The sequence below is a fragment of the Wasmannia auropunctata genome, unplaced genomic scaffold (genome assembly GCF_000956235.1).
Source record: "Wasmannia auropunctata unplaced genomic scaffold, wasmannia.A_1.0 LD335236.1, whole genome shotgun sequence".
NCBI classification, from domain to species: Eukaryota; Metazoa; Arthropoda; class Insecta; order Hymenoptera; family Formicidae; genus Wasmannia; species Wasmannia auropunctata.
In genome coordinates this window covers 18,824-46,822 of record NW_012027654.1, presented here as the reverse complement: position 1 = coordinate 46,822, position 27,999 = coordinate 18,824, and the positions used below count along the sequence as shown (strand labels likewise).

Sequence of the window (27,999 nt, the reverse complement as noted above, 5' to 3'; positions counted from 1 at the left end):
TGACGCCGCGTGCGAGCGCATACAGATCCGTCGCGATCGCCGACTCGCGCGCGCGAGAGGGAGAAGAATTTTTGGGGGAAACTCTGAGAAAGAAAGTTCGTCGTTCTTCCAGGGGATCGTCGTAAAATGACCGCCGGCAGGCCGAGTCTACACACTCGATCCGTCGATCCAACCTGAAACTCGATAAAAGAAAGCCGATCGAGAGGCGTGAAAGAAAGAAAAGAGAGAAAGGGAGAGAGGGAGAGGAAGCACGCTGTCAGAGAGATCTCGCTGCGCGTAATGTAAGGTGGATCGCACGCGGGGTTTTTTCTTTTTTTTTAGGAAAACACACGAGAGACGCAGTTCAATTCGTGCCATTGCGAAGGACTATGTCGATATACATAGTTCGTTAATCCGATTATCAATTTCGATCATTTATGACGGATGACCGATTATGAGCGATTCACGTATAATTGTTCGGAAGCAATTAATAACGCCGGTTTAACGCAGAATAGAATTCTATGGGATATTGTTGATTTGTCGAATTAATTGAAAAACCGTGTCTCGGTTTCGGTTTGGGAATTTCCACTCTTTGTATTTGATTAACAAGAAAAAAAAGGAATGTGTGCGGACACGATTCAGTACCTTGTAATAGAAAGAATAGGATTAATTGTCGGATATTGTTAAAAATGAATGCACTTTGGAACGATTTTTAATCCGGAGAGACAATGCGGCTTCGAATCGAATTTTAAAGACAATTTGATAAAAGAATTCATTATAAAGAAAATTAAACTGATTTTTCAGTGCTCTGAAAATAACAAAATTATCAAAAATTTTCATTTACCTAATGTTTCTTTAGCTTGAAAATTTACGTTAAAATCTTGTGATTTTTTTATCTTTTTCTTTTGCTCTTTTACGCTCTTTTCGTTTGCGAAGAAATAAGAGAAAATTTGAGAAGATTGCCGAGGACGGAATCTAATTAATTATTTGATAATACAGAGAAGTCGGACACAATTCATCTCTAATAAGATTAATTTGATCGATTAAATGCGATGGTTCCGCGTGTAAATAAAATTTTTGTGGTCTTCAGCCGATTTCGCAGATTATGATGCACGAGTGAAATTCTGTAAAACCGCAGAACGCTTATCAAAAGATCGTATTAGTTAATCAGTAATCGACCATCGAGTACACTTCAAAGCGAAATTGTTAATTTGCGTAATTACGGAACAATGTGCCGATGCGGATTTATTAATTTTCGTTAATAGAAATTGAATTTTAACGACTTTTAACGTCAATTTCACATGAGCGTTATTTCTCTAATGAAATCGTGAATATTGCGCTGTATCTCCGGATATATTTTCGCGAAAGTTGATGATTATCATAATTGAAAGCGCATTTAATTTGTGTGATTTATTGTTACGACAATTTGCATTTTGTATTCTCATATTCTCGTTCGCACTTTGCATTTAAATTTCATCGATGTTTAACGCTACCGCTACACGAAAGCGGGAGTAATTTGCGATTGAAATTGATGAAGAAGTACATACACGTGCGTTTTACGGCTCTATCCACTTAACTGTCCGTTTAATTACGCCGGGCATATGCGCGTTATGACCGCGCGTTACGTATACGCTTACGATTGTTTGGGCTAAACTAGCGAACAAGCAAGGAAATAATTGACTGAACGGGGGACAAATAAATATAGTTTAGGCTCTATAACAATTAGGTACGCAGCAATGTTTGGTACGTCAACACCATTGTTAACCGCTGGTGTGCCGAAACGGCGACATAGACGCTCACGGATGAATTTGCCGCGTGTCAATTTTCCGTTACAATACCACCGTCAATACGCCGCGAATGTCCGCGCTCCTCCTCGCCGCGACAGATTCGCCGTGCAGGAGCGCGCGTTATGAATGTGAGTGTGTCATAATCTACGACGATGTGTGTGAATCACAACGTCGAGATTGAAAAGGGCAGATCCGAGCGGGAGTAACGTCAGTGAAAATCTCGATTAATTGCGATTTGCACTCGTGTGAAATTGCTGCCGAAGAAACGGAATCGTATATATATCTATTCGTGATCAATGGAGAACTTTTTATCGCTCTGAATCGCGCGCGGACGGTTAGCGATTGCGCGATAATTATACGCGATAAAATTGTCGATCAATCATAAAGGATATGGCCGCGTTTTGAAGATCGGTTCGATAGATCAAATCAATGTGACGTCCTCGACATATATATCCTCGAGCAAAGGCTTTCGGCTTTGAACGCTCTTCATATTCGCTCCGCCGATCCGCCGATCGATCCAATGATGCATTAGCGCCGGGGATTGGCCCTTCGCAAAACTCTGACTCCACATGAGTTGTGCAAAAATCGACTGAGAGGTAACCTGCGTGGGAAATCGAATTACCGTGCGCAAAAGAGAGAGAGAGAGAGAGAGAGAGAGATAGATCGGGAGGCGTGGGAGAGACGTCTCGATTAGCAGCACACGCTCAAAAACACTTTACGCGCGGTCTAATCTCAAGAGCAACGGGAACGGATCGCCGACAGATCGATTTACCGCGAGGTATATCCACCACATTCGCCGTTGAGAGAACCGAGTGGTCGCAAGGCGAACGTGAGTTTCGCGCTGGTGAGAAAAAAAAACAAACATTGAAATAGTGCTTGATTTTGGGCGGGAAGATAAGTTGATTGCGGAGATGCCGAGGGGATGCTATTAAGTATCGAGTCTATTAAGGGATATACCATCCATTAAGGACCATAAAGTCTGGAGAGATGTAAGATTGCGCCGGCATTCCGGGGATGCTACTCAAGCACCAGGATCTATTAAATACCGCGAGGAAGAAGCTGTAAGATTGCGAAGACGTTAGAGAGCTATTCTCATTGGCAACAGGACTTAAATTAAGGACCAGAAATTCAGGGGAAATATAAGAGTCGTTAAAGTAAAAATCGAATATCTTCAATAACCTCAATATAAAATATCGTATTAGTGTCGTAATTAGAAGTGGATGTTGTATATGTAGATATGGCTGTTACGAGAAATTGATAATCCAAGTTGTAACGTTGAGGAATTATTACGTTGATCTCGAGAAGTATTCATAATATAATCATGTACGTTGTCGGGGAGAGATGGATGACGGTGATTTTACGGAGACGTTGAAATTAATCCACGCCGAAGAGGGTAGTTGTCAACATTGATCTCAAGAAACATAATATATAATTGCGCACTAATGTATCAAGCATGTCACGTTATCGCGAGCAGCTGCTGCGAGCCGCTGTTACATGCGCACGATAATCACGTCGTGGCGATGTCGGGATTGAGATCGATCAGGCACGAGGAAACGTGCCGTCGTGAGTGGATGTAACAAGCGGACGGTTTGTCGCGAACGGGGAAGATGAGCGGCTGAAGATGAGTGCGTCAGGCATCTGGTGCGCGCTCATCCTGCTCACGTTCACGCAAGATTCCCTCGCCAGCCACCACGAGAAGGTCCTGCAAATCGAGAAGCCGAAGGAGTACCTGCTGCGACATCAGCAAAACCACCGCACGACCGCCTTCGTCGACCGCAAGCTCGTCGATCCGACGGAATTCCGCGCCGCCGAGGCCCGCCCGATGATTATTCATCCGCTCACGGAAATCGCTCGCGCGGCCGGCGCGGGGGCGGTGCCGGCGGCGGCGGCGGCGGCGGCGGCGGCGGCGGCGACGGCGGCGGCAACGGAGACGTTGAATCGTCCTCCCTCGGAAAATCATCGCGCGGAAATCTGCTCGATAATCACGCGAGATCGTGGCTCCGTGAACCGTTTCCGGCCGACGGAGATCCATTCCGCGTACGAAAATCGTCTACATACGGAAGATCGTCCGGCGGAAATGCGCTCGACTCTGAAGAATCACGCCGGAATCGTGGGAATGCGCCCGACGGGGGAGAACCGTCGCGCCGTGGCGATACGCTCGGCGGAAATTCCTCCGACGTCGGCACGTCACTCCGCGGAAATCGCCCACGAACCACCCAAGAAAGTTGTTCGCGCCTCCCCGGCTGAACTTCGCGCGGAAGTTGCGGCGGAGCGGGCCGCGAGAATCCGGCCCGCGGAATCTCCGCGCTCGCCGACGGAAGACCGTCATTCCGCGGAGGAAGTTCCGCCGGCGGGGAACCGACCGATGGAGATCCTCTGGACGGAGATCGAGCAGGCGGATATGTCGAGCATCGAAAGATCACAGATCCGCCACGGTAGATCCAGGAGCCATTTCGCGCGGCAGAAGATGGAGGATTCCGCGAGGGATGGCACGAATAAGGATGCGGCAAATAGGATCAGAGGCGACGTTCACGAGGATCACGAGAATCACTTCAAGACGCGTCAAGTGGAAAAAGTGAGTGATTTTCTCGAAGGATCCGTTTCACCGAGGCGTAATCACTCTTGGCTTCTCGAACGAAATTTCTCAAAGGATAACTCGGTCAACAGCCAATCGCTCGATCGAATTGAGAATAATGTTTCAGAGGGACTGGAGAGTTTGCTCAAGCTGTATCAGGGTAAGAAAGGAAGCGTCGCCGAAGAGAATTCCGCTGTTCCCCTCGCGCGTAATCTTTCCTGGCTGATTGAACAGAACATCCCCAAAGATAATACGAACGGCCGTGCCTCGAATCAGATCAAGGACAAGACCGGGAGGGATCTTCAAGATACACTCAAAGTGCATTATTCGGAGAACCACGGCGTACTGCGATCGAGCCCCGATTCGCTCAAGAGCTCTTACAAGGACAACCCCCTGAGTAAATTGAGGAAGGCAATGTCCTTAAACAGAACCGTTGCGCCGGCAGCTGCGATCGACCGTAATACAACGGAGGCGCTTGGTATCGACGCGCTCGACGATATCAGCGAGTCCACCCGAGACCTCGAGGAGGAGGCTTCGCAGGACGTGGTGTTGGATTATACGAGCTACGAGGAGCCGGCGAACGCCTCGTCGTCCTCCTCCGATCAGTCGGTTCGCAGGAGACCGCAGGCCGCCCAGGTCGACATCGTGACGCGTTTCCTGCGAATAATCGAGAATCAGCACATCCTGGGCGAGAACTGCACCGCGGGCACCGATTTGAACCTCGGCGAGGGCGTGGTGGACCAATATGCGCAGGAGAGATTCCGGCTGGAGGCGGAATTCGCCGTGAATCGTGCCAACATGCTCACCCGGCTCTGGAAGTACGCGCCGGAAGTGATGCTATCCTCCGAGTATCTACTGCACGCGAGCGTTCTCTCTATGGTCGAGTTTGACGAAGACATCTTCGCCGCCGGCAATTGTTACGACAAGTTACAATATCGGGGTCGGTGGTTGTATTGCCCATTCGCCCACCGGTTGCCCAACCAGGACGGCATCCTCGTCAAGGATCTCGCGATTCAATACAAGTATCTGAGCAACAGCAGCGAGTGGTTCTATATTGCGAGGAAGAACGCCGAGAGGGTAATTGCCAGTTACGAGCAATTTAGTCGAGGTAAGTTATTACTGTATCACAATGTAATTACTGTTTTCTTGATATTGCAATTATTGATATTGCTAGGTTGGGAAATCAGCAGTATGAAAGAGATTCATTGAGTTTTTTCACGAAGCTGTTCAGTAGATTAAGTGAACGCTTCCTGAAGTAAATTTTTTCAAAATTACTTAAAATAATAAAAAACGAAAAGATTAAGCGAAAAAATATGTCGTGACGTTGATAGAAAAATGACAAATATAAAATATTATTTTTGAGATAATGAAAAGAAATTGACCCAAAAGACTTTAGGCTCGATTTTCTTTTATCTCAAAAATCCTAATTATTGACTTGTTTTCTTTTGAAAAGAGAAATATATGGAATGACTATTTAATAAATTATTATTAAACCAATATTAATTTATTAAATAAAGAGATTTCTTTGAGTTTTTAAAAGACAATAGACGCTCATCGATTGATCCACTTACAATTCATTAAATCTTTCTCTCAATTATAGTTATATACGTACGTACAATTATAGTTAAATGGAAAAAATTTTTAGATTTAAATTGACTGATTCTAACGTAGAATTACGTTAGAAATCTCGTGAAATACTTACGTAAATACTTACTTGTATATACGTAATTAATGACTCATAGATATTATTTTTATAATTTGTAATTGCATGTAGACCAGATATTAAGCAAGCTGATAACAAAATGCGGCGCGGACGTTCGTGAATGCCCGCGGGCAAAATTACAGCAACCGTGTACAGCCATACAGTAGCGGTCAATTAGTTTAGCATGCAGCAGTAATAGGTAGTCGTGTAACTACAGCGATAATTATAATACGATACTCAAATTTGTGATATATATATTATTAACAAAATTATTACTTCATTATATACCAACGATTCAAATCGTATATATCGCGTTTAACTGATTTATTTTGTTACTATTCTTTTTTATTATATTACAATTTATTTTGGCATTATCGTCGTCGTTTCGTATTGTAGTTTCGTACCGAATCGGAATGTATTATCATATTTTTGTGCCACGAATATTGCTGTCTACCTTAAGTATTTCTTATCTTAGCTGTCTCTTTTTGCCATCTCTTCTGCTTTATGCTTTTATACACTCGTCTGCAAGACGATGGTGCTTGCAGATGCCCGCAGGGCATCGCCCATCTGTCAACTTCTTGAATAAACTGTTTCATTTTTAGCAGACAGCTGCAATGATTACATCTTTCGTTTAACTTAATCTTTTTCGCTCCGCAAACGGAAAATGTATGTCGTAAAAGACTTTACCTCTTTATTTAATCATTTTAACCCATTTAATCCATTATGTCTAATTAGCGAATGTTTAACAATTAGTTTTTAATATAAGAAAAGGCTGCTACTATTTGCAGTCATTTGATTAACATTAATTGGCGCCGTGCAAATTAGCCATCCGTGAAACTTATGAGAACTTTTTGCGGGACAATTTCGCGCAATAACGATCTGTATGAAGAAAAGTCCGTAATTTTCCGCAGTTCACAAAGAACTTTAATTTACGATGAGGCGTGTATAATCATCCTTTTGTAGAATATAAAGTTCATTCTATATTTTGAGATGTATCGTTGATTAAAAAAAAAAAGGCTACATTTACTCTCTATGAAAAACAAGCGCGTCACATTGTAGTAAATATGTATTTTCAAAGGAAAGACTTTTTTTCTTCGATACCGCTTTTTTGTCTTACATAAGTCGCTTAAGTTTAAACTCGCGAAATATTGCTTTTCTCAGTAAACGATTTAAGCTCGTTAACCCTTTGCCGTGTAACTTTTTTAATCTCGCTGATGGTAGGCAGACGTCCTTTTTAGGGTGCGTGCGAGGAAAAAAGTACAACAGAGATACGAATACGAGATAAAGAAACAGGTCATTTCTGACTATGTAATTATCTTTTAAATGTATTAATGAAATTTTCTCCCTGCGTTTCTCTGAAGTCGTAAGTTTTATTTTTCTTATTGCAGGAAAAGTTGTATTAATACTTTGTTAAATAAACATTTGTCGGAACATTTTCATTCTTTTACATACTATTTAATTATTAAACGAAAAGAGAATAAAGTATATTTGACTTAAAATGAAAAAAGTTTTGATAGCTTTTTGTCTGACTTGTATAAAATTTTTTGTACACTTTTGTGTTGAAAATTATTTTGCAACAGAAAATAAATTATTAAAGAGACAAATAAAAAATGAAGAAAAGAATGGATGAAGATGTGTGACACATTTCTGCTTTAAAGTTTAGTTATCTGCATAAACTGTATTTCCATACATAAATTGCATAGATCTATTTTATGAAATATTTAGCATGTCGTATCATGTATAACATATTGTAACTATTTTTATTTCTAATTATGTTAAATGATTCACTGAGAAAAATCATATTTATCAATGATTAGGTATCAATTTACTTCTTAATTTACGAGTCATTGTAAATTAAGTTATCTAACAAAATAAAGCTTCAGAAAGTGATTACATAATTTTTAATCTTATTTTTCAATTTTTTTTAAATATATTATATTTAAAAATTTTAACCTATTTGAGCTATTATAAATTAAGATAACTTATTTAAATGAAACATTGATTGTATAATTTTAATCTTATCTTTTATCGATTACTTTTAAATATGATATTTCGTAATTTTGATTCAAGGCTTGGTTACGAAGTCGTTCAATATAGAAGAGCAAAAGATGAAAAAAAGTACAATAGAGGAAAGGAATCTTCTATGGGATATTATTCTTCTTGATGGAGAAAGCGGATTGCATGTACTGATGGAATCGAAATCTTTGCCGATAATAGTCCGGTTACCAGTGAGATTCTTCAGAGTAGAAATAACTTGAGCAAAGGGCTTGCGAATTGAGTTTCTCTTAACAAGATACGGTGAATGTTCCTTAGACAAAGTGAAACGCAACCCGTCTCTGTAATTTCTATTTCTCAAATCATCAATCTCTGATCTTTCAAATCTTCATCTGCTCTGTAAAGTTAAGTCTTATCTCAGAGGAAGAATGTCGCTAATTGAAAGTTGTTAAATGGGTGAATTACTCGAAGAGGAGCTTTACGTAAGAGATGAGAGGGCGGTGATAGAGATATACGGGCAATACGGTGAAACGTTCGAGATCCTTTTAAAGTAGATGGAAAATACCATGTGAAAGTTTAAGAAATATAAGGTGATAGCTAAACACAGCTGTCGAAGAAATCAGATGGCGAGGAAGCGATGTGAGAGATATCGATGAGTAATGCGTTATGTAGCAGAAACAGCAGAAACTGCTGCGGCGCTGACTTCTCTTATTTATAGGACTTTTAAGCAGTATTCCATGATGTATGCCGTGGACGTTGAGCCAAGGAGAGTAGACGTATATGCGTTACATGCAGAAAGTTACGCGCGATACGGCTAACGCATATACATATTTATTAAATGCATTATTTATGCACCAACGGAAAAAAAATCTGATAAGGGATAAATTTTCCGATATGGATTTTTTTGCACGTGAGACACGTTACGGCCAGGTTTCGCAGCTCGAAAATTAACATTAATACTTAACGCTGATGTGAAATATGTGCGTAATTAATCTTTGAAAGTAACGTAAAGTGGTAGATACATCTCGGAATTTTAGAAGAGGAGAACGAAGCGATGGGACAAATAATTAATTCTAATGGGGCTCTTATATATTGCACTTTCGAGGACGAAGAATTTAGCGCCGAGCGTAAGAGCGGTTCTGGGAAATGTCCAGGAGATAACAAAAATAACCGAAATAAACCGTCCGCGCCGTATAATGCGGAAGTTCAAAAAGTATCGTAGCGCATCATATATTTTCATTTTTATTCGCGGATACCTCGCGTGTTGCGAAATCATCCGTCATTTACGTTCCCTGCAGAATTACGGAACCTTTGTTATGCGTCCGTATTCGCAATATGAATTTAATACCGCGCCCTTTGTGCACGACTGTTAAATTAGAAATTCAAATGACCCGATCATTTCGCATTCCGCGAGTGCTATCGAATACTTGGCATCGATCATTTCGCTGGCGGATTTTCAAGTGATCCGCATAATAAGATGATAATGGTTAAAATTATAATGATTGCATATTGCTTGTGTGAATTCATACGATTTGTTTTATTCCTTTGCGGATCGCAGTCCCGCCGCTAATTATTCAGTGCTTATCCCACTGTTTCAAATTGAACTTGCACTGAGAGAGAGAGAGAGAGAGAGAGAGAGAGAGAGAGAGAGAGAGACAAATCATGGGATAGAAATGATACATGGATAATCAGTGCTGCTGGAGGAATTTAGTACGTTCTGTTTTCGAGTATAACCGTCTCATTAATTATGCAGTGATTATTATTAATTGTGACAATTGCCGATGCGTCGGCCCCTTTATTTATTTTTTTATATTTTAGATTCGTAATTACGTACAGTAATTATCAGATGCTGCAGTGCGCGCTCAATGGAAGAAATTTTTAATCACCGAGATAGGATTGGATATCGATCTTGTTGTTCTTATTAAAACAGAAGATTCCGTTATTTCAAATATTTTTATGTATCTACTTGGGTGATTATCCATCCGTTTATCTAATCTCTCTCATTGATTCGTCTTTCATAATTTCTTTGCCGAGCCTGATTCGCGAATAAACACGGGGGGATTTTGCGCAAGAAAAAACTTCGATTAGCGTTGAGTTTGTGCTTGTATACACATTAGACCCGCGGACGTATTTTTATATGTGCATGCACCCGAATAAGAAAAGGGGCGTGATCGATCGATTCTCTGTACCAACTATCAAAAATAACTGGCCTTTTGACCTCAAAGTATTAGCCGCAGAAACATTAGCGCTTCGCTCGTTGTTGCGTTAATTAGCACGTAAATCAAATGTACATTAATTAATGCATAAGTCAATCGCACAATATGCCGCCGACTAGTGGAACATTCAATATTTATGCAATTACCATTGTTCCCTATTCGACTGCTTATCGCCGTTTGACCTGTTTTATTAGTCGACGAAGAAAAAAAGCAAAACCTGAATTTTGCGTGCAAGAAATAATAATTAACGCCGCACTAGAAGTCGTATATTTAAAAGCTGCGGTAAATGCTGCAATTGTAACTGTCGATATAAATAATAGTTATAGATTCTCCGCGCGGCATCTCATTACCAATACCGCGGGTAACTTTCGTACATAAATAATTTTATAGAAAAATTGGCTTTGGTTTTGAGGATACGTGATATACAAATAATAATTAGCAAGTAAAATCGATTGACGAGCGGAACCGAAGGGGATATAACTCGAATTTAAAATTTAAAAAATCGCCTGCTTCCGGCTCGCTTCAACCTACTTTACTAACTCTCGCATCGCGGCGCGCCGCGTGAGTTGTTACCCTTCCATCCAATTCGTTATAGTCTTTCTGCAACGCAAGTTTATAACTTAAATTCGATGCAGTCACCAATAGATTGCTTTAATCGGTTTAGTCATTTGGTCGCTGCAAAAGACACGCTCACACACACAACTTTACACAACTCCACACATCGCTACATGCATTACGCAACTAAAATTCCAAACTTTGAATCGTCGATTCAAAGAAGGATATCTTTTAACATTTTAATAGTACCGTAAGAAGAGCAAGTCACTGCAATTTTCTTTCCTTCTACGCGTATAAAATTCTGATAGCTGCGACATGAACATTTTCTAAATTTCCTTCCGCATTAAAACTTAAAACGGAGACAGCAATTTTACAGCTGTCGTCCCTTTATCCAAAGTTTAGAACTGATAACTATCGCGCGGAATCCTTAAGATGATCTATGATCCCGACCGCGTCCTGCAGTACGCGGAGCGATTGAAAAAGTTGGTTTTGTTCGGAGAACACAAAGAATCCGACTCGGATTTTAATAGAGAGCCAGGTCGGGATTACTTCTCGTTCCTGCGCAGGACCCTCGATTGTCCGCCGAAATTGAATGATCGCGAAAGAAAGCAAAACGAAATCGAATTATTTCGTCCGATAGTACGATCCGTTCAAGGAGATAAACTGTCTCGGGACGCGGAAACAAGACGACGGTCGCCGATGTTGGAACAGACGACATTCTGCGGACGTTAAAAATACAATAGGGAGCCTGCGTCTGTTTGAGATATGTGCGCGGACGAGAAGATTACAAGATAACAATTACGGAAGTAGGAAAAAAACGTAATTTCGCGCTCGAGTATCACATTTAACGGTCGTTTACAAAAAAACAGTGTTCGAGAAACATATTTACGATTGTATTAACGTAAAATACATATGGTTTCACGGTTTTTATACGTTCCAGCAGCGACGGAGGTGACGGCTAAAGCTTGTTTTAACGCAAAATCCATTTCTATATTCAGCATTCTCAGAAGGTTAATGCGAGTTTTTCTCTCCATCGGGCTCTTGTATTCTTAGACCTTTATCCTTGTTGCACATTTAAAGTATAGCCATCTGCCGCTAGATTTTTTATTTCGAGACACGACCAAATCGAATGGTTTATTTACTCGACATCGTGGAAAATGTAATGGGCAAAAGCTCTTCGAGCTGTTTAAGATATGAAGAAAAATCCCTTTATATATTTTTAAGATTTATAAAATTTTAAAGAGACAAACGCACGCGCGGCGCGCGAGCAAAAGTAAAATATTTACATTTATTATGCAATTGTTGCCTCGGTGTTCCTTGCACTTGTGCGCAAATCATAAAGAAGTTTTTGTAGATGGTTAGGTCCCGAGATTAGCGATCTTTAAGATCTCTGGTTGCTGAATGAATTCTTATCGGCGAGTTTCGAAAGCCCCTCGAAACTTTCTGCGCTCGGTTGGTGACGTCGTTGAATAATCGCTGTTCTGTTTTATTCGACCTGGAGTGTCTGCGGTTAAAGGATGACCTGGCACAATCTGTGCAATAAATAGAGGGGGTCACTGGAGAGCTTTAAAAACTAAACTGAGCCAAAATTGCATATTAAATTAAACCGTTGAGATCGCGGTAGCGGGATGAACGCGGGGGTAACCGGCAAAAAAAAGTTTATTAGTTAATTAAACCAGACTCGAATTTCAGTCGATTAACTTAAGCGCGTGCTCGATGTGTGTTCTTTTTTTTTTTCTTTTCTTTTCATGGTTTTGCCAATATTTAGCTATGAATACTGCGTGCCCCTTATACAACGCGGCGCTTTATTAACTGACCAATACTCGCAAAGAGAATTATATTATTATTTACTCTGGTACACGATACGTTGTTTACGGCCGCGCCGATTAATACGAAATCAATACTTTTCAATATTTATTCGTTTCACCACCTGCGCGTATTGTACGCTTCTGGTGCGTGAGAAAAGCCGGATACGCGGGATCGTTGGAAAAAGTTGAGCGGGAGAGTAGAGGCGAGTTCGGAATCGACAATTCTCGACGGGGCGAGCTATATACCGTCGTACAATAACAGCAGTCGGTCATCGATCTCCTCGTTGCTTCCTTCCGCCCGCGGTCCGACCGTAAATCCCGCGCGTAAAGGAAAGGATAGTGAGTTCGCTCGTAATTCGCGGCGATATAAAACGATCTCGGGGACACGAAACGATCCCGGTGCATCGCACTGCCATTAAAACGGTAATTTCCGGGCGAATTGATGTCGGCGCGAGTGTTACACTTGTGATTTCCTCGCGCCTCTCGCGATTTCGCTCCACGTGGCTAGGATGCCTATATACTCGGCTACTTATTGTCTCTAGCTCCCTCCCTCCCTCTCGTTTCTCTTTCGGATTTCAACGCCTTCGACTTTGTTATTCTCTTTGCGAAAGGAACACGCTAACGATCGCATGACGAAGAACAGAAAGGCTGTGAAGGAGCACATAAATGAGAAATAAAATGTCAGAGTAACGTTTTCCATCGGCTTCGAAAACTTGCTCGTTGAAATAATATTATGCTGCAGCTTTCTCATATTGAGTCATAAAATTAAAGGTGAAATTTTTCCGCTTTACCGCATAACATGTTCCTGGGTTACTTTTTTTGATAATTATGAAATGTCTCGCCGGAAACAGCGCTATGACAACTCAAAGTGCTTTAACGATAGCGATACACTTAGTGGTCACATTTAGTGACATGTATAATAATTAAAGAGCGCGATACCTGCCGGCTCGGTCGACGTCGGACCGAGCGAGCTTTCGTGGAGATTGAAATGTTTAAATCATGAAATATAGGATATGTATGTAATACCTGTTAAGAGATTTTAGCGGTATTACGTGGCCCTGGCGTTACACTAAACGTTCGTCCGTCTAGATGACCCTTAAGGGGGTTCACCCGGTAAAACGCCCTCGAGAAAATTGGCAGTACTTCTCCAACCTTTTTGTGTCTACCTGCGCATCGCGATATCATCAGACTATATTTATATAATGGCTCCTCAGACGGCAGCGGTTTCCATTTTCCTTGCCCACGTCGCGCTCAATTCCGAAATTTATGCACGATCGTATTTCTCATCCGCCGCAGGAATGTAATACATCCACCACCGAGTTATTTGCCCCCTCAAATATTAGACGTGCGAGACAAATGCGGGTTCCGCAAGCCCGATAATTGGTGCGGTACAGAGAGCGTCGATATATTTATTGACAATGTGTATCGATTGTCCCGTGTATAGGTATGTACATATGTATCTGTATGTTCTCTTGGACAAGACCGTCCGACATTTCGCTTATAATCAATGACTTTGCCTACACATGCGATGCGAGGAATGCCATTCAAGGACAATCAAACTCTTTCAATTATGCATTTGATGAAACTTGCCCGCGCGCGCGAAACTTAACTCGCGCGGAGCGTCCGAGATCCAAACGCGTAAATTAAATCAGCGAAACCGTGCCGCGGGACGTGATGTAGGACGTGCGCATTTTAACACATAATTGGAATGCTACTTTGTAATGTTTATATCGTTGGAGAGAAAGCATGTGTTCGCGCGCGTGTGTGTTCTGAAACCCGTGCTCTCAAGTACAATTCATAAAAACATTCCGCTTTCGTATTGTTGTATGAAATACATTTTATAATTTGTAACAATAGCTTTGTTACAAAACAGAGCTAATATTGTGTAAAATAAACCCTTGATGTGTCAAGCTGTGGGCTGTCGGAATAAAATGAAAAATATTTATTTACCACGCGTGCGTTACAATTACACATTTACGGTGCGAATGCGAAAAATGTTGATCAACATACGTATTCATGATACACGAGCATTACGTTATACATTACGAGCATTATTACATTTGACAGATTTCATGAGAGGTAAGGTTCGAAGTTCGAACGTGTAAAAACTCTCACGAAGTTTAAAAATAATGTAAAATGTGAAATTGATTTCTGCGAAACGACTATTTAATTGTAAAACGACCCTCGGCGCTTCGGGACGAGAATTAAATTACAGTTTCGACAAATAGAATTCTCGGTTGAAACTTTGGACACAGTCTTCCGAAAAGTTTCTATCTTTGATCGTTCTGAAATTCAGTTCACGCACAGATTACATCTTAATAAAGAAGTTGTCTGAAAGCGATCGTCAACTGTTCGATAATTTTAGAACAGATTTTCGTCCGCTTTTATTTCTTTCAGTTATCGATACGCAGCGTTTAAAGAGCAATTACTAACTTTTACGCACGTATTTCAGAGCGCACAGTTATGAATAAAAATACAATTATAAATATAAAACTACATTTCCTATGTTTTGCTCTTTTTTGTTTAATAATTTCAATATTTCGCCATTAGATAAATCTGATAAATGGATATTGAAAACATATGAGTATAACAATTTGAAATAATAATTGAAGAAATACACAATAGCGGATTCTTGCGAATTTATTTTTCTATCCCGGGCAAATACAAAACGATTGAAATTATAGATAAACATTGTTACTGTTTATCTCACAGTTACCGTGGGTAGCAGCTTTATTTGGTTTTCGCGGTAAATCCAACTGAATAACCATTTTTGGCACTGGATGCGCGATTCTCGCGGCATTGCGAGGTATCGAAGTGGTATTCAATATGCAAGTTTTCAAAAACTCGCAAATTGGATCCTACTTTGATTTTCGGAAATGCCGAAGTTTACCGCGAAGGACAAAGGCTCGTAGCAAACGTCTCGTTTGCGGGGAACAATGTGGGAGCATAAAGGGAGACTCGAAACTCAATATTGCGCTTCGGCGCAGGCACGCCATGTCTCGAATGGGCTCCATCAGAAAATTTCTGAGCACTTTCTGCGAAGAAGCCTCGAGTTGTCCAAAGCGAATGTACGCGCTTGTAAAATCGACGGAGAATCGATTTCACAAGCGAGATGAGGCAGGCGATGAGAGAGGCGCGAAAGAAAGGGAGATGCTTAACTTTTTCATTTCTGATTTATCGAGGATGGTTGTCGCCGGACAATCTATTCCGTCCACAATCTTGTCCAACCGGGGGAAAAAAAAATATGCTCGAGGGAACCGACAGGTCTGTTTATCTTGTTACGGACTTGAGTCTAATCGTGACAATAAAAGGGTGTTAATGTTAATATATACGATGTAAAGCGTCAGATTCTTTCACGCAAGCTTTTAGAATATAAACGTGGTGTGTGGTACACTTGTAATTTTAAAACACTTTCGTGAGACACGATAAATGGTGCTCGGCCTGTCTTACACCTGACAAACTGTATTTGCCATTATCATTACAATTATACATTAATAACTCTACTCTTTAGCATGCATTATTCAACGTTATTGCGTGACTACTAAAGATCGACAAACTTCTTGTTTCTTTAATAACGCTCGGAGTTAATTTTCTGCCGGGGGAGGCTAAGATTTCCTTACAATGGTCGTGTTATTGTAACTCGAAAACTTTTAGACTTATATAGTAACTTGGAGAACAAAAAATGGAATAATAAATTATATTTCATTATTTATAAGTTAAGAAGATATATCACATTTCTCTATTTTATAAAATTACCTTGCGTTACTTATAAAATAAAACTGAAGATGTGAAGAGAGAGAGAGAGAGAAAGAGAGAGAGAGAGAGAGAGAGAGAGAGAGATTCACAAGAAAATAACTTTATATTCGCCTTTATCCGTCTTATTAAAAAAGTTTTCAACACCTTTGCCCGTCGAAGATCCGCCACCTCCGCGAGGCATAAAAAAAATATAGTGACGAGACGGAGGCTAAAATCGGAGAGAGTAACTATCACGTTCGGGTCTTTGCCCTTTTTGAAAAGTCTGCGGTTCATATATGCCTTTATCGCCCTCTTTCCGTCACCCTTCCTTCCGCGGCTTTTGCCTTCACAGCAATTGCCCGACCATCACCACCACCGCCACCACCACCAGCCCCGACCATCTTCCCCCTGGCTGTTATCGTCTGGCCGCGGTTATTGGCTGCTATATTCGCGGAGGCGACATAAATTATTGCTACATTCTGGTAGGCGAGCGCACGGCTTGCTTCTCCACTTTTACGACGATCGCGAGCAGCTTCGACCGCTTTCACTCACGTGTAAAACAGTATGTCGAGGGAAAGGTCGAACCCCCGAACCAGGTCAATCCTTGACTAAGAAGATTTTAACATTAACGCTTTTGAAATCCTAAGGGATATCTCTTTTCACGAGATGTCGAAATGGATGTCCCATGCTTTCCGTAGGCATTTAAGAGCTATCTATGTGCATTTCCATCGCTTTCAAAATTTTTATGGACACGTTTGTAGGGCACGCGTGTTCGGGAGCGAGGAGGCTAAGTAGCGGCTTACCATCACATCCAAGTTAAGAAAGATCGATCTCGTATTTATCAAATCACAATCTTCCATTAAAACTTGCGGTAACATTAGGACACACCGTGCATACATTATTAAGTCACAGTCGAGATCGGATAACTGTTTCAGAAGTTCTTAAACATAGTCGGTGCTTTCCGTTAGCCGAGTTTCTGAACACTGCTGCATTATTTTGTCGTTTTCACGAGAAATAATTATTCCATACGTATATATAGATTTCCAACTTGTTTTTCAATAAAATTTCAACACGACACCAAAAGGGAAACTTTCTCGCGAACAGTTGTCGAGATTACAAATAAATTTTTGTCGCTTCGTGACAATTTCCTGTTTCAGCAAATAGTGCTCGCAGTGTAAAAACATGTTCCATCGTTTATCGTTCAACGCTTCTCCATCTCCGTCCGCGTCGTCCACATGCGTTTTGTTCTGTAATAAAAATACTCGAAAACGGGGTGAACTACTTAAATTAAATCCAGCCCCTCCGCGTGTGTACATTGCAATACAATTTACACGGTTCCGTGCAACCGACGTAACCCATGTAAGAAGGAATAAAAGACTCTGGAAGCAATTTCGAACAAATTAAACGGACTGTCCCTTTGTGCGGTAGGTACCCCTTTCCCTGGTCGACGTTGAAAATAGAAGATATAATCAAACTGTTTTTCGATATCTAGGAGTTTGGATGAACGAGATGGATGAAACCAGGACAGAAAAAAAATTTATAACGCTATGTACTTTTGTAAATTATTTTTTTATATTACTATTTATATATACGCAGTGGAGTGAACACTCTATTAATTTAAATACCACTATCGGGTTCGCGATACAAAAAAATAAATTCTAAAAAATCGTGATATTGTTGAAAATTGAATGTGTTATTGGTTTCCAATAGCGTTATTGATATACTAGATAAAAATCTACAGTGCTCGAAACTACGTAAGTTATCGATCGTTATATATGCACCGACTTCTGCGGAGGAACTAACGTAGTACGGTTCTTTGTACCATTCGTAGATTTAATTAATTTTATGTTTGCTCGTGATTCATTCCTTTCGCTCGAGACATTTTATTTACGAGTTTTATTGCGTAAAAGTTAAAAAATTAATGCAGATCTCTTTTGAAAAATTAAATTTTTTAAGTGTTAGTAGATCTAAATGTGATTGCAATTAAAATTGTATATACAAAATAAAATAAATTACTCTTAATTAAATGATTTCACTTGCACGTTAAAGTATGTATATATTTTTTTTTTTTCAAGAGAAAAGTTTTTCATATCGAGGGAATATTACTTAATTGCAGTAGTTCTTTTGCGGGAGTGTTCACGATATAGTTGCGATTTTAATAACTCAAAATAAATAAATATGTCAACAGTTCGCATCACGATATTTAAACCCCTCCCCACTCCCTCTAATACCAAAAGATTTAGTATCGTTCAGATGTTAAAGCCTTTTTGAAATTAATTGGAAAAGCATGCTCTTTTTAATTGGTACTCGCGAAACGTATTTCAGTTCCGCAGAAAGCGATGGAAACCCGATCTATTTTTTTGTACCCCTTCGCCCCCTCCCCCGGTAACCGAGCGGCGCCTCTCGAAAAGTAATAAAAAATTTTTTTCCTCGCGAAATTAATGACCGCCGAGATATGGGCTCGTTGTAGCGAGGGGAATCATCTGGAAACTTCCGCCAGATGAGGGGTCGCCGCTAAAGACTCTCAGATCCTTCGGGTACCGATATCGCGTTGAAAGGAACGGAAATGTCACGGGCGACGCGCACTGCACACGTTCCTTCAGCATGACGACAGACAATGCTGAGCTCAGCGCTCTGTCGCGAACTCGATCGATATGTCGTGAACTGTGTAGACGCGCTGCCTTGTGGCGACGTGATCTCTTCCATCGCCGTGCCAATGCCGCGACGATGCCGCTATTGTGGCAGCGTGTAATGATATCGCTACTCCACCGCGCTGATGGAAGGAGAGGCACCCGCCGCCGCTGCCGCCGCCGCGCCGATACGTCTTGTTATAAATCTTTCGACAAAGGAACCTACACCGGCAGTTTCTTGACATGAGGAATTTACGTCCCGCGTTAAATTCCCTTTGTTATAGAATATCTACTTATGAAGTAAATCTACTTATACGGCATTTCTCCCCCGAGGGCGTAAGGATAATACTCTCTGCAACGTAAGCCTCTTGCGATTTCGACGCAGAAGTTGCGTCTTTCTAGTTTGCTTCCACTACCTCGCGTCTCATTTGTGCCCCTCTATTGTATACCGGAAGACGGCGTTATCTTTTAATCCGCTGCATTCTCCGTCCGCTCATGCAATTGAAAGAGATGATTTCAATCTCTTTGCTGCTGCTTATAATCTACCGTGTAAAGCGAATAAACTATAATCGTATGCCACGTTCAGCGCTAAGCACACCACGATAACGCGAACCATTTAGCTCTTTTACAACCCCTGCACGCGCATTCACGCTGTATTTAGCGTCGGAAATCTCGGCGGGTTTAATTTTTATAAATATCAGAATTTTTTCATATTCATGTCAGTTATTTTACATATTTTTCACGTACGGCGGCGAGGGGAGGAAACGTGCTAAATTATGATAAATGCGTTAAAAAGGTTACGTTTAGCCGAGCGAATTCAGGTATACACTTAAGCGAAAACATCAGCAAATAATTCATGCACGCGTATTAATTTTCTCTTCTCTTACGTTTTACCTGCCTTCTGTTAAAATCTTTATATCAAAGAATTGCATTTAAAAATTATATTAGAGTTATAACGCAAACGTTACTGCCTCCCCCCTTTCCCCTCCCTCCGCGCGTCTTCCCCTCCTCCTGAAAATTCCCGTGAGCATAAAGAGGAATTCTCGGCAGGTCTCAGGTCTCAGACAGTCTCTGGGAACGCGTATCCATCGCATGCATACGTGCGAGCGCTGCATGCAGCTGCGGCTCCGTTTCTTGCCGTGTTTTGGGATTTCGTGACGCGGATAAAAGCTCGCCAAAGGCGCTCGATAATGTAACAAACAATGGAGCGATGCTTGGACGAGCAGCGTTCGACGATGAGAAACGAGGACTTCGGGGACTCTTAAAGAGACTCTTTTCCACGGCCTTTTTATAGCCCGAGAGGAGAGAGGGAGGGGAGAATGCGGGAAGGAATCCCTGTTTAATCGCCACCGATTACGACCGATCCATGAAACTGCGCTTAAACGTTATTGCCAAATACCTCTAGCAAAACCGATGCTCTTATCAGCAATAAAAGACCGAAAGGTTTACAAACAAATAATACGTAATACTTACTATTATTATTACTATTACTGCAGTTGTTACAATAGCAGTTATACTACTTTTATATTCCCGTAATACGTTATAGCTCATATCACGTGGATATTGCGCGCTCTTTTAAATTCCTGAACGCAACGTTTTACATGCACGCGTTGAACACATGAAATATAAATAGGCAATTTTGGCGAAATTGTAACAAATACGTATATAATGCGGCGTGTATTCTACGTTAAAGTAAAATGCAGCTTTTAAATTTTAATTGCTGCTACTGTGACAGCAATATACGTGTGAATATAGTGTTATTAGTAAAATGTGGAAGTAAAAATGTCTTATTGCGTTACCGGTGATATAAAATAAAAGCCTCGACGAAAAACAGAGCTTTTTCAGAAAAAAAGTTTTAAGTACGATTCGAATGTACTCAACTGACACGTTTCTCAAGTTTCTGCGAAATATCGGCGCCGTTCACCACGTCGATAACGAGCGAATTATTATTGCAATGGCTAAGACGAATGGATCGAACGATATAAACGTTTGGTCTATAGTCTGTCTAAAAGATTATAAGGCATTTTTTTAGCTCTGTTCGTAGCTCGAGCTCTTCGAGCAATTTAAAGATTATTCCCTTATACGTATAATGAAAATGGTGCATTTCTGTCTTCGTATATCACTGCTGTAATATTTAATTACGAATTTTATGTTTATACCTGAAGATCTTGTTGATTTCGAAATTTGCGAAACGTTAGACATTTATAAAGTACAAGAGTTCAACAGTAAAAGTATAAATCGGAAATTCAAGATTCCAAGGAGTCAAGCTTGCGAGAAACGCTCCAAGAACGTCAAATTCAAAAGCTCCAAGTTCGTAAATATGTTAAGAATCGAATATCTTGGCATGTAACAAATTCAGGGCTCACAGACGCGGATCTAAGTCAAAGATATGGAATTAAAAAAGGGAAAAGAAAGTAAAAAAGGGAGTAGGTGGTAATGCGACCCAGTAAGACCTGCAGTAACGTACTCCACCATCAATCAGCTATTTTTTGCCAACGGAATATTGAAGGAAAATGTTACAAGATATAACGTATGTTTCGCGCATATCGCGCGTGCATTTTATGAAATGCTCAAAGAAATGCGGTATAGAATTGCTAACATCGTAAAGAGACATGAAGGAAATAAAGTAAGTGATTCAATCTGGAGTAACATACACTGTAAAAGATTTTTATTTATTTAATTCCAACTCTCATTCCCTGGATGCTCCTTTAAAATACTTCCCTTCTGCTTTTTCCATCTTTGCCGGTCTTTGCCGACTTTAATGGCTCTGGAGCTGACCTGAAATCAAATTGAATATTTTTCTACGTCAGTAAATCTTTTGGTGTTTTTGCTCGTCGCCCTTTGCGACGACGTTCGATCTCCTTTGAATCCTTTCAGTGATCAGAGAGTAAGAATTCTAGTCCCCAATAACGCGCGCGTGTGTTCCCGCAGAAATATATTGATTAAATTCTACGAATTTTTCGAGGATTTTTGTCCCGGAAGTGTACAAGAGATGAAAGGTAAAATAAAATTTAAAATAAATTTAATCATCTAAATTCGTTTATTGTCACGTTTCTTCAATTTGTCGAAGTTAAATGAAGGGGAAGCTGCAGGATATCTTATCATTGCCCGAAAGTACTTTATCGATAGAACTCTTTAACGAGTTTGCGAAATAAATTTTGTTTAACTGCTTGAAAACAAGTATTTTTAACTGCTGTTGAGATAACTTAAAGGTTAAAAATTCACGAGTATTTAAGAATCCGAACGAGAGATCGTCACCGTCGCTACGGCGGTTAATAGCATGCACATTTCCTAAACAGGTTTCAGCGGGAACGTCTGTGTTAAAAGGAGGAATTACCGTCGGATAAATCAAGCTGGGATTTTGATCTTGAAGGTAGAACGGGAATGAGGGAAAGAAATGAGAAGTAAGGGACGAGAAATGGTAGAGCAAAAAAAAGAACGAGGAGAGAGCACGCGTTACGTCGACTTGGCGTCGTATCAGAGCTTCCCTTCCAATTTTTCGCTTCAAGAATAAAAACGCGCCTTGATTAAGACCGTCTTAATTAAGGGCACTTCTCCGCTCGGTTATCTTCATACGCTTCTCGCGGTTATTTTATTTCAGTAAGATTCACTTGTCGTTTTATCACGATCTTACTTAAACAAGTGTACGCGCGGCGAATAGTTTCTATTTTATGCTTCCTAAACAGTATGTCGTCTGTCATATTTTTACGATATTTTAAATGTTGACACAACACGCCGGTCATATATCTTTATCTTGTTTCGGGTGTTGCATACGCGGATCATAAAATGCGGGTATCTCCTCTTCCCGTCCCCCCCCCCCCCCTCTCTCTCTCTCTCTCTCTCTCTCTCTCGCTCTCGCTCTCTCAATGTGGACAGTCGAGTTAGATAAAACGCGAGCAGGTTGCGTTAAATAAATATATGAAGCGTTAAATATATGAAAAAAAATATATGAAATATATGAATGCGTTAAAATGAATATATGAGAAAAGCAACGCGAGAAATATTCTTGTTTCTCACATTCGTATAACGACGTAATATTGTTATACGTAATTGTAATAATAATATTAACTCTTCTTCTTTTCCCTTATTTCTTTCTTTGTAATATAACGCAACAATTCTCAAATAAATTTCTTAAAAGATACATCGTATACAGGGTGTCCTCGTATAAATGGTCACCCATTTTATCTCGTTAACTAACAAAGATAGACCTAATATAATAATAAATATAATAAATATAATATGAAATTAAACGGCTCTTACTAACTCTATTGTCCACCGCGTGAAATGAGATACAAGTAAAAAAAATTTGCATTTTTTAAATAAATAAAAAGACATTAATCTTAAAGTCTTTATTTTAGGATTAATTCCTTTTTATTATATCAAAAATAATTTAAGTTAATTTTTTATTCGTGTCACTTTTCTATCAACGCAACGTGGCGATATATACATATATGTATATATGTATATCGTTGTGTTGATAGAAAAGTGACACAAGTCAAAAATTAACATTTTTTAGATATTCAGAGTGAGACATTTAAATATCGCAATGAAATTATCCCTGAAAGTATGCGTCATAGCAAAATATGTTTCAAACAAAAGATATATAATCTGAAAGGGGACAAATAATGATAAAATCAATTTTTTATCACATTAAAGCCATCATTTTTCTTAAACGGAATGATATGATTTTTTAGTTATTCTGCATATAAAGTAGAGATAAAGAAAAATCAATAGTTTACGAGATATTTTACATTTTATTCTGGCATATTTTGACGTTAAATTTAAAATATCTCGTAAGATATTTTCATAAACATATGTTAATACTTTTATACACAGAATAATGAGATAAATCAGTTGATGTAAAAAAATGCATAATCGCTTTTTAAAAAAGATGTGTAGTTGCATAGCTTGAAACACTTTAAATATCCCACCTGTATATACACATACACATATGTATATACACTTATGTACGTACATATATGATACATACATATATTTCAAATTAATGCAGCTGTCAGTAATAATTATAACTGTGACAGCATCAATTTGAAATTTATGAATAATTATAGCTTAGAAAAACGTGAAGATTTAACGTAAGGCAGCTCTAATTCCTGCCGGTTTAACTATATATGCTAGCCGCTCTGATAAATATTTACGAGGCTGCATAATTTTATTACCGTTCGCCACGATAGCAAGTTCCGTTGCTCTTAATATAATCTGAGAGTACCTGAGAGCTTGTGAATCCGTGAGATGTTACTATCTCGGAAAGAAAAGTTACATTTATACGAAAAAATTTATATGAAACATTTATATGAAAAAATACGGATATACAGTGGCGTGTGCTGTGTTACATGAACGACAATACTGGAAACGCCGCGGCGTCGATTATCTCGGCGATGCGGTATGAGGAAAATTGGGCAAATAACGCTTCTCACATTCAGGCGAATCATGACCGATAAAGCTCAGCAATTTCTTCATGTGGTGAGAAAACGGCGTCGCGGCCAATACCGGTGGCGAGAAGTAGCAAGGCGGTGGAAGAGCGAGTAGCAAGTCGACGGAAAAACAGATACGGCGAAGCTCGTTTCCTTTATCTACCCGGGAGAACTTGGGACGATTCCTCGCGGCACCTCCTTCCGCTTCACCTCGTACATTTATACGAATCCTTAATACTCTCTCTCTCTCGCAGTCTGCAGCACGCCGCACATACTGGGGATACACGTGCAAGGCTCTTATTGTTAGATCCTTGAATTACCGGGGACCTCACTCGGAGACCTTACACAGTGGATTTCCACTGAGGGCCGGGCGTCTGGAGAGATCGTTGAATTTCTGGAGATTAACCTCTGGAAACACGTTGTCTCAGCAAACGGTCGCGAGAGCAGAGATAAAGGAAAAATAGTTTTGAGAAAATTAATTTAGTTACACTGAAGAAAAAGCGGAGTCTGAAGGTAATTTACGTGAAATAAAACGGTTTATGGAAAATTACAACATTGTTACATGAAAACAAATAATGTCGCCAAAAGAAAACACACATGCACATTTATATTTCCTAGCGTTAAAAGATATTTTTTTATATTCTCCAAATAATCAGATAAATAACATGTAATTACTATATCGAATATAGCTATCAAGATTAATAATAATTAATACAATTAGAGGAATGTCCGGATTGAAATACAATTTCAATCCGGACAGTGCGGTTAATTTTTGATTAAATATGTTATAATTAAATTTTTAATGCTGATGCGATATTGATTAATTTGCGTAGGCAATTAATATTAACACATTAAGAAAAAAATATATAATTGTTTTATGTATATTAAATTAGAAGTGGACCAATTATACATACTAATTAAGTCGCCATTAGGATATAGAGATCCTTTAATTAAATTTCGGGGGAAGAATAGACCTCCCCGACCTATTTAATGATTTCTCTCTCTGTCGCTCTGTTCCAGGATTCCACACCTATACACTGAACGAAAGCGCGCACACGGAAAGGGAAGAGGACGAAATCTTGACAGTGAAATACGAGGATGGCAGATGGTCGAAACCGTATTACGACTGCGGGGGTGGCAATATCTGGATGCTGACCTACACCGTACCCTTCTTCGGATACACCAACGACACCTACTTCTTCAAGTGAGTGCGGATTCTTTTCGTTATATCAAACGTGTGCGATTAACTTAGTTCCCCTCGTTGATAAATTGTGATGTTTATGTGCGACGGGGTCTTTTGTAACCAATTCTTATACCGTTAGTATCGTACATTTGCCGTGTATATGTTTCGTCGCTTATCGGGCTATCGCGCGTGCGTCCCCCGTAACGATTTCAAATTTTAATTACACTTGACGTTGTCGAAATCAAATCTGTTTACATTGCCGAAACACGTAATGAAAAATCTCCAACGCTTAATCTGTCGTGCAAAATGCTCGAATTATAAATACAGATGGGAATCTGAATTTGTATGATGTTAACATCGGATTGAAAATGTAATGAATAATTTCACATTTTCATTATTGGAAATATGGCGGAATACGATCGGTCCTATATCATCGAAATATTACGGCGAGCTCATCAATCTTTAACTACGTCGTATCGAAAGATTGTACGTAAGATGAAAATCTCTGCGAGAATTGCTGCGTAATGTAAGTGCCACTTACATTATGAACGTACACACATTACTATTCCGCGGATTAAGGACGGCCCGCGCTGCAGCTCGAAATACCGTCATCTTCGTTTCGCGCTTGATTGTGTGTTTGGAAATTCACGGTTCTTTGAATTGAAAAATCTTGAAGTGTATGGGAATCTGGAGGGAGAACTTGGAAGAATTTCAAGAATCCGAAAATTCAAGTGTCAAAAGATTTCATGGAGTTGGAGGATTCTAGAATGCAATAATGTACGATATTTTCACACTAAATCGTAACACCGCGTGAAAATGTAGCGCCGAACTCTTTCACGGGCGAATTCGCGCTATGATAAAGCGGACCCGACAAGTTTTATCACGAGATTTATTTAATAGTTTAAATACTTTTCCCTCAGGGCGCTGGAATTACATCGTATATAGCGAAAGAAGTAATTAACTGTAACAACAGTTAATTAACATTTTCCTTTTATTACTTTGATTACGCGTAAAAAATTTAGTTTCCGTTAAAAATTTCTTTCCTCTCGCAGCAATTCATTTCAATTTGATTGTAAAAGTATCACAATTTCTTTAGATCGCTTTCCCTCGTAATGTCTCGAAACCAGTTTCATAGATCCAATGTGTCAATTTGATCGTAATTCCGACGTAAATTTGATCAGCAGATTGGTAATAAAATTACGCCATTTGCGTAATAAAATTGTCGCAATGTAAAAGGAGGAAAGTAATGTGAAGGATCGTATAATATTCACGTTGAATTTTTTTAATGACGCTCTCTCAATTTAAGGATCGGATAATATTCAGTTACGCTCCACTTTTTCCCGCAAAAATTATAAAGATATCATTTCCCAAGCGCGCTTCACAATAACGCGATGTCTTTTTCGTTAATGAATCTAAAAGGAAAGAAAAGAAGGACGAGATAAATGAAGAAAATCTGGCGATATTTGATATTTTAAACGTAATAAGTTCTCAAGGGGGATTGCACGGTATATATATATATATACACATATATATAGATTGTTTCAAACCAACTACATAGGTATTGAGTAACTTGACAGTTTCGATTATGGTTTCTCGAGCGAACTTAAAGTCAATTATTTTGTATTTAAAAGTTATTTATAAAAACAACCAAAATTTAATGTCTCGACAAAGTGTTCTTTTTAATTAACTTTAAGGTGGATTTTATCGCAAATGAATATTGCGAATCGATTTAGCTGTGTCTCTATTTTAAATGTAAATTCTGCATTGCCTGTTCACGGCCAATGATGACTAATCTTTAACCAATATGTGGACAGTGACACGTAGTTTTAGATGTGTGGGGATAACAAAAACAAGCGCGACGTATATATAAGCTCTTCCGCGAGGAAGGATTATATATTTATCGAAGAAAGGAAAAAGGAAACAGGGAAATGTATTTTTTTATAATACATGAATACTGTTATAAGCAGAAGGCAGAAATAAAATTTCATCGAGATATTCTATGTATATATACTGCTTATCCAATATTTATATCATATTTATTTATCAATGCAGAGCTTGAAGAACGGCCTGTGTCATCAAATCAGTTTATTGTTATATTTATTATTCCGGTGTATCGCGTCGCGCATTGTACTTATAGTTGATAAAGAAGTAGAGAAGCTTACGTCTTTTCTCCTATAAAAGTGCACTTTCTAAAGAAAAGCGCCTTATGGATTCCTTATCTTTCTCTCTTTTTCTCTCCTTGCCTAATATCGCGAAATTCTTTATTCTCAAATGTAAGACAAAATTATAATAACATTATTAAAGAATTCAATTTTTCATCACAATTAAACTTCAATTCTTTGAAGAATTGTAACTTTATGTGGGAAATACGCTATGTACAATTAATAGAAGAAGGATATTAA

The 27,999-nt window shown here is 39.5% G+C and overlaps 1 protein-coding gene across 1 annotated transcript; it reads left to right on the top strand.

Annotated features, from left to right (window-relative positions):
* Window positions 1-2: 2 nt before the first annotated feature.
* Window positions 3-27,529, top strand: LOC105457411. Its single transcript, XM_011702061.1, has 3 exons — window positions 3-3,639; window positions 3,697-5,449; window positions 25,435-27,529. The coding sequence occupies exons 1-3, from the start codon at window positions 3,388-3,390 to the stop codon at window positions 25,620-25,622; spliced, it is 2,193 nt and encodes a 730-aa protein (XP_011700363.1). The 5' UTR covers window positions 3-3,387; the 3' UTR covers window positions 25,623-27,529.
* Window positions 27,530-27,999: the final 470 nt, after the last annotated feature.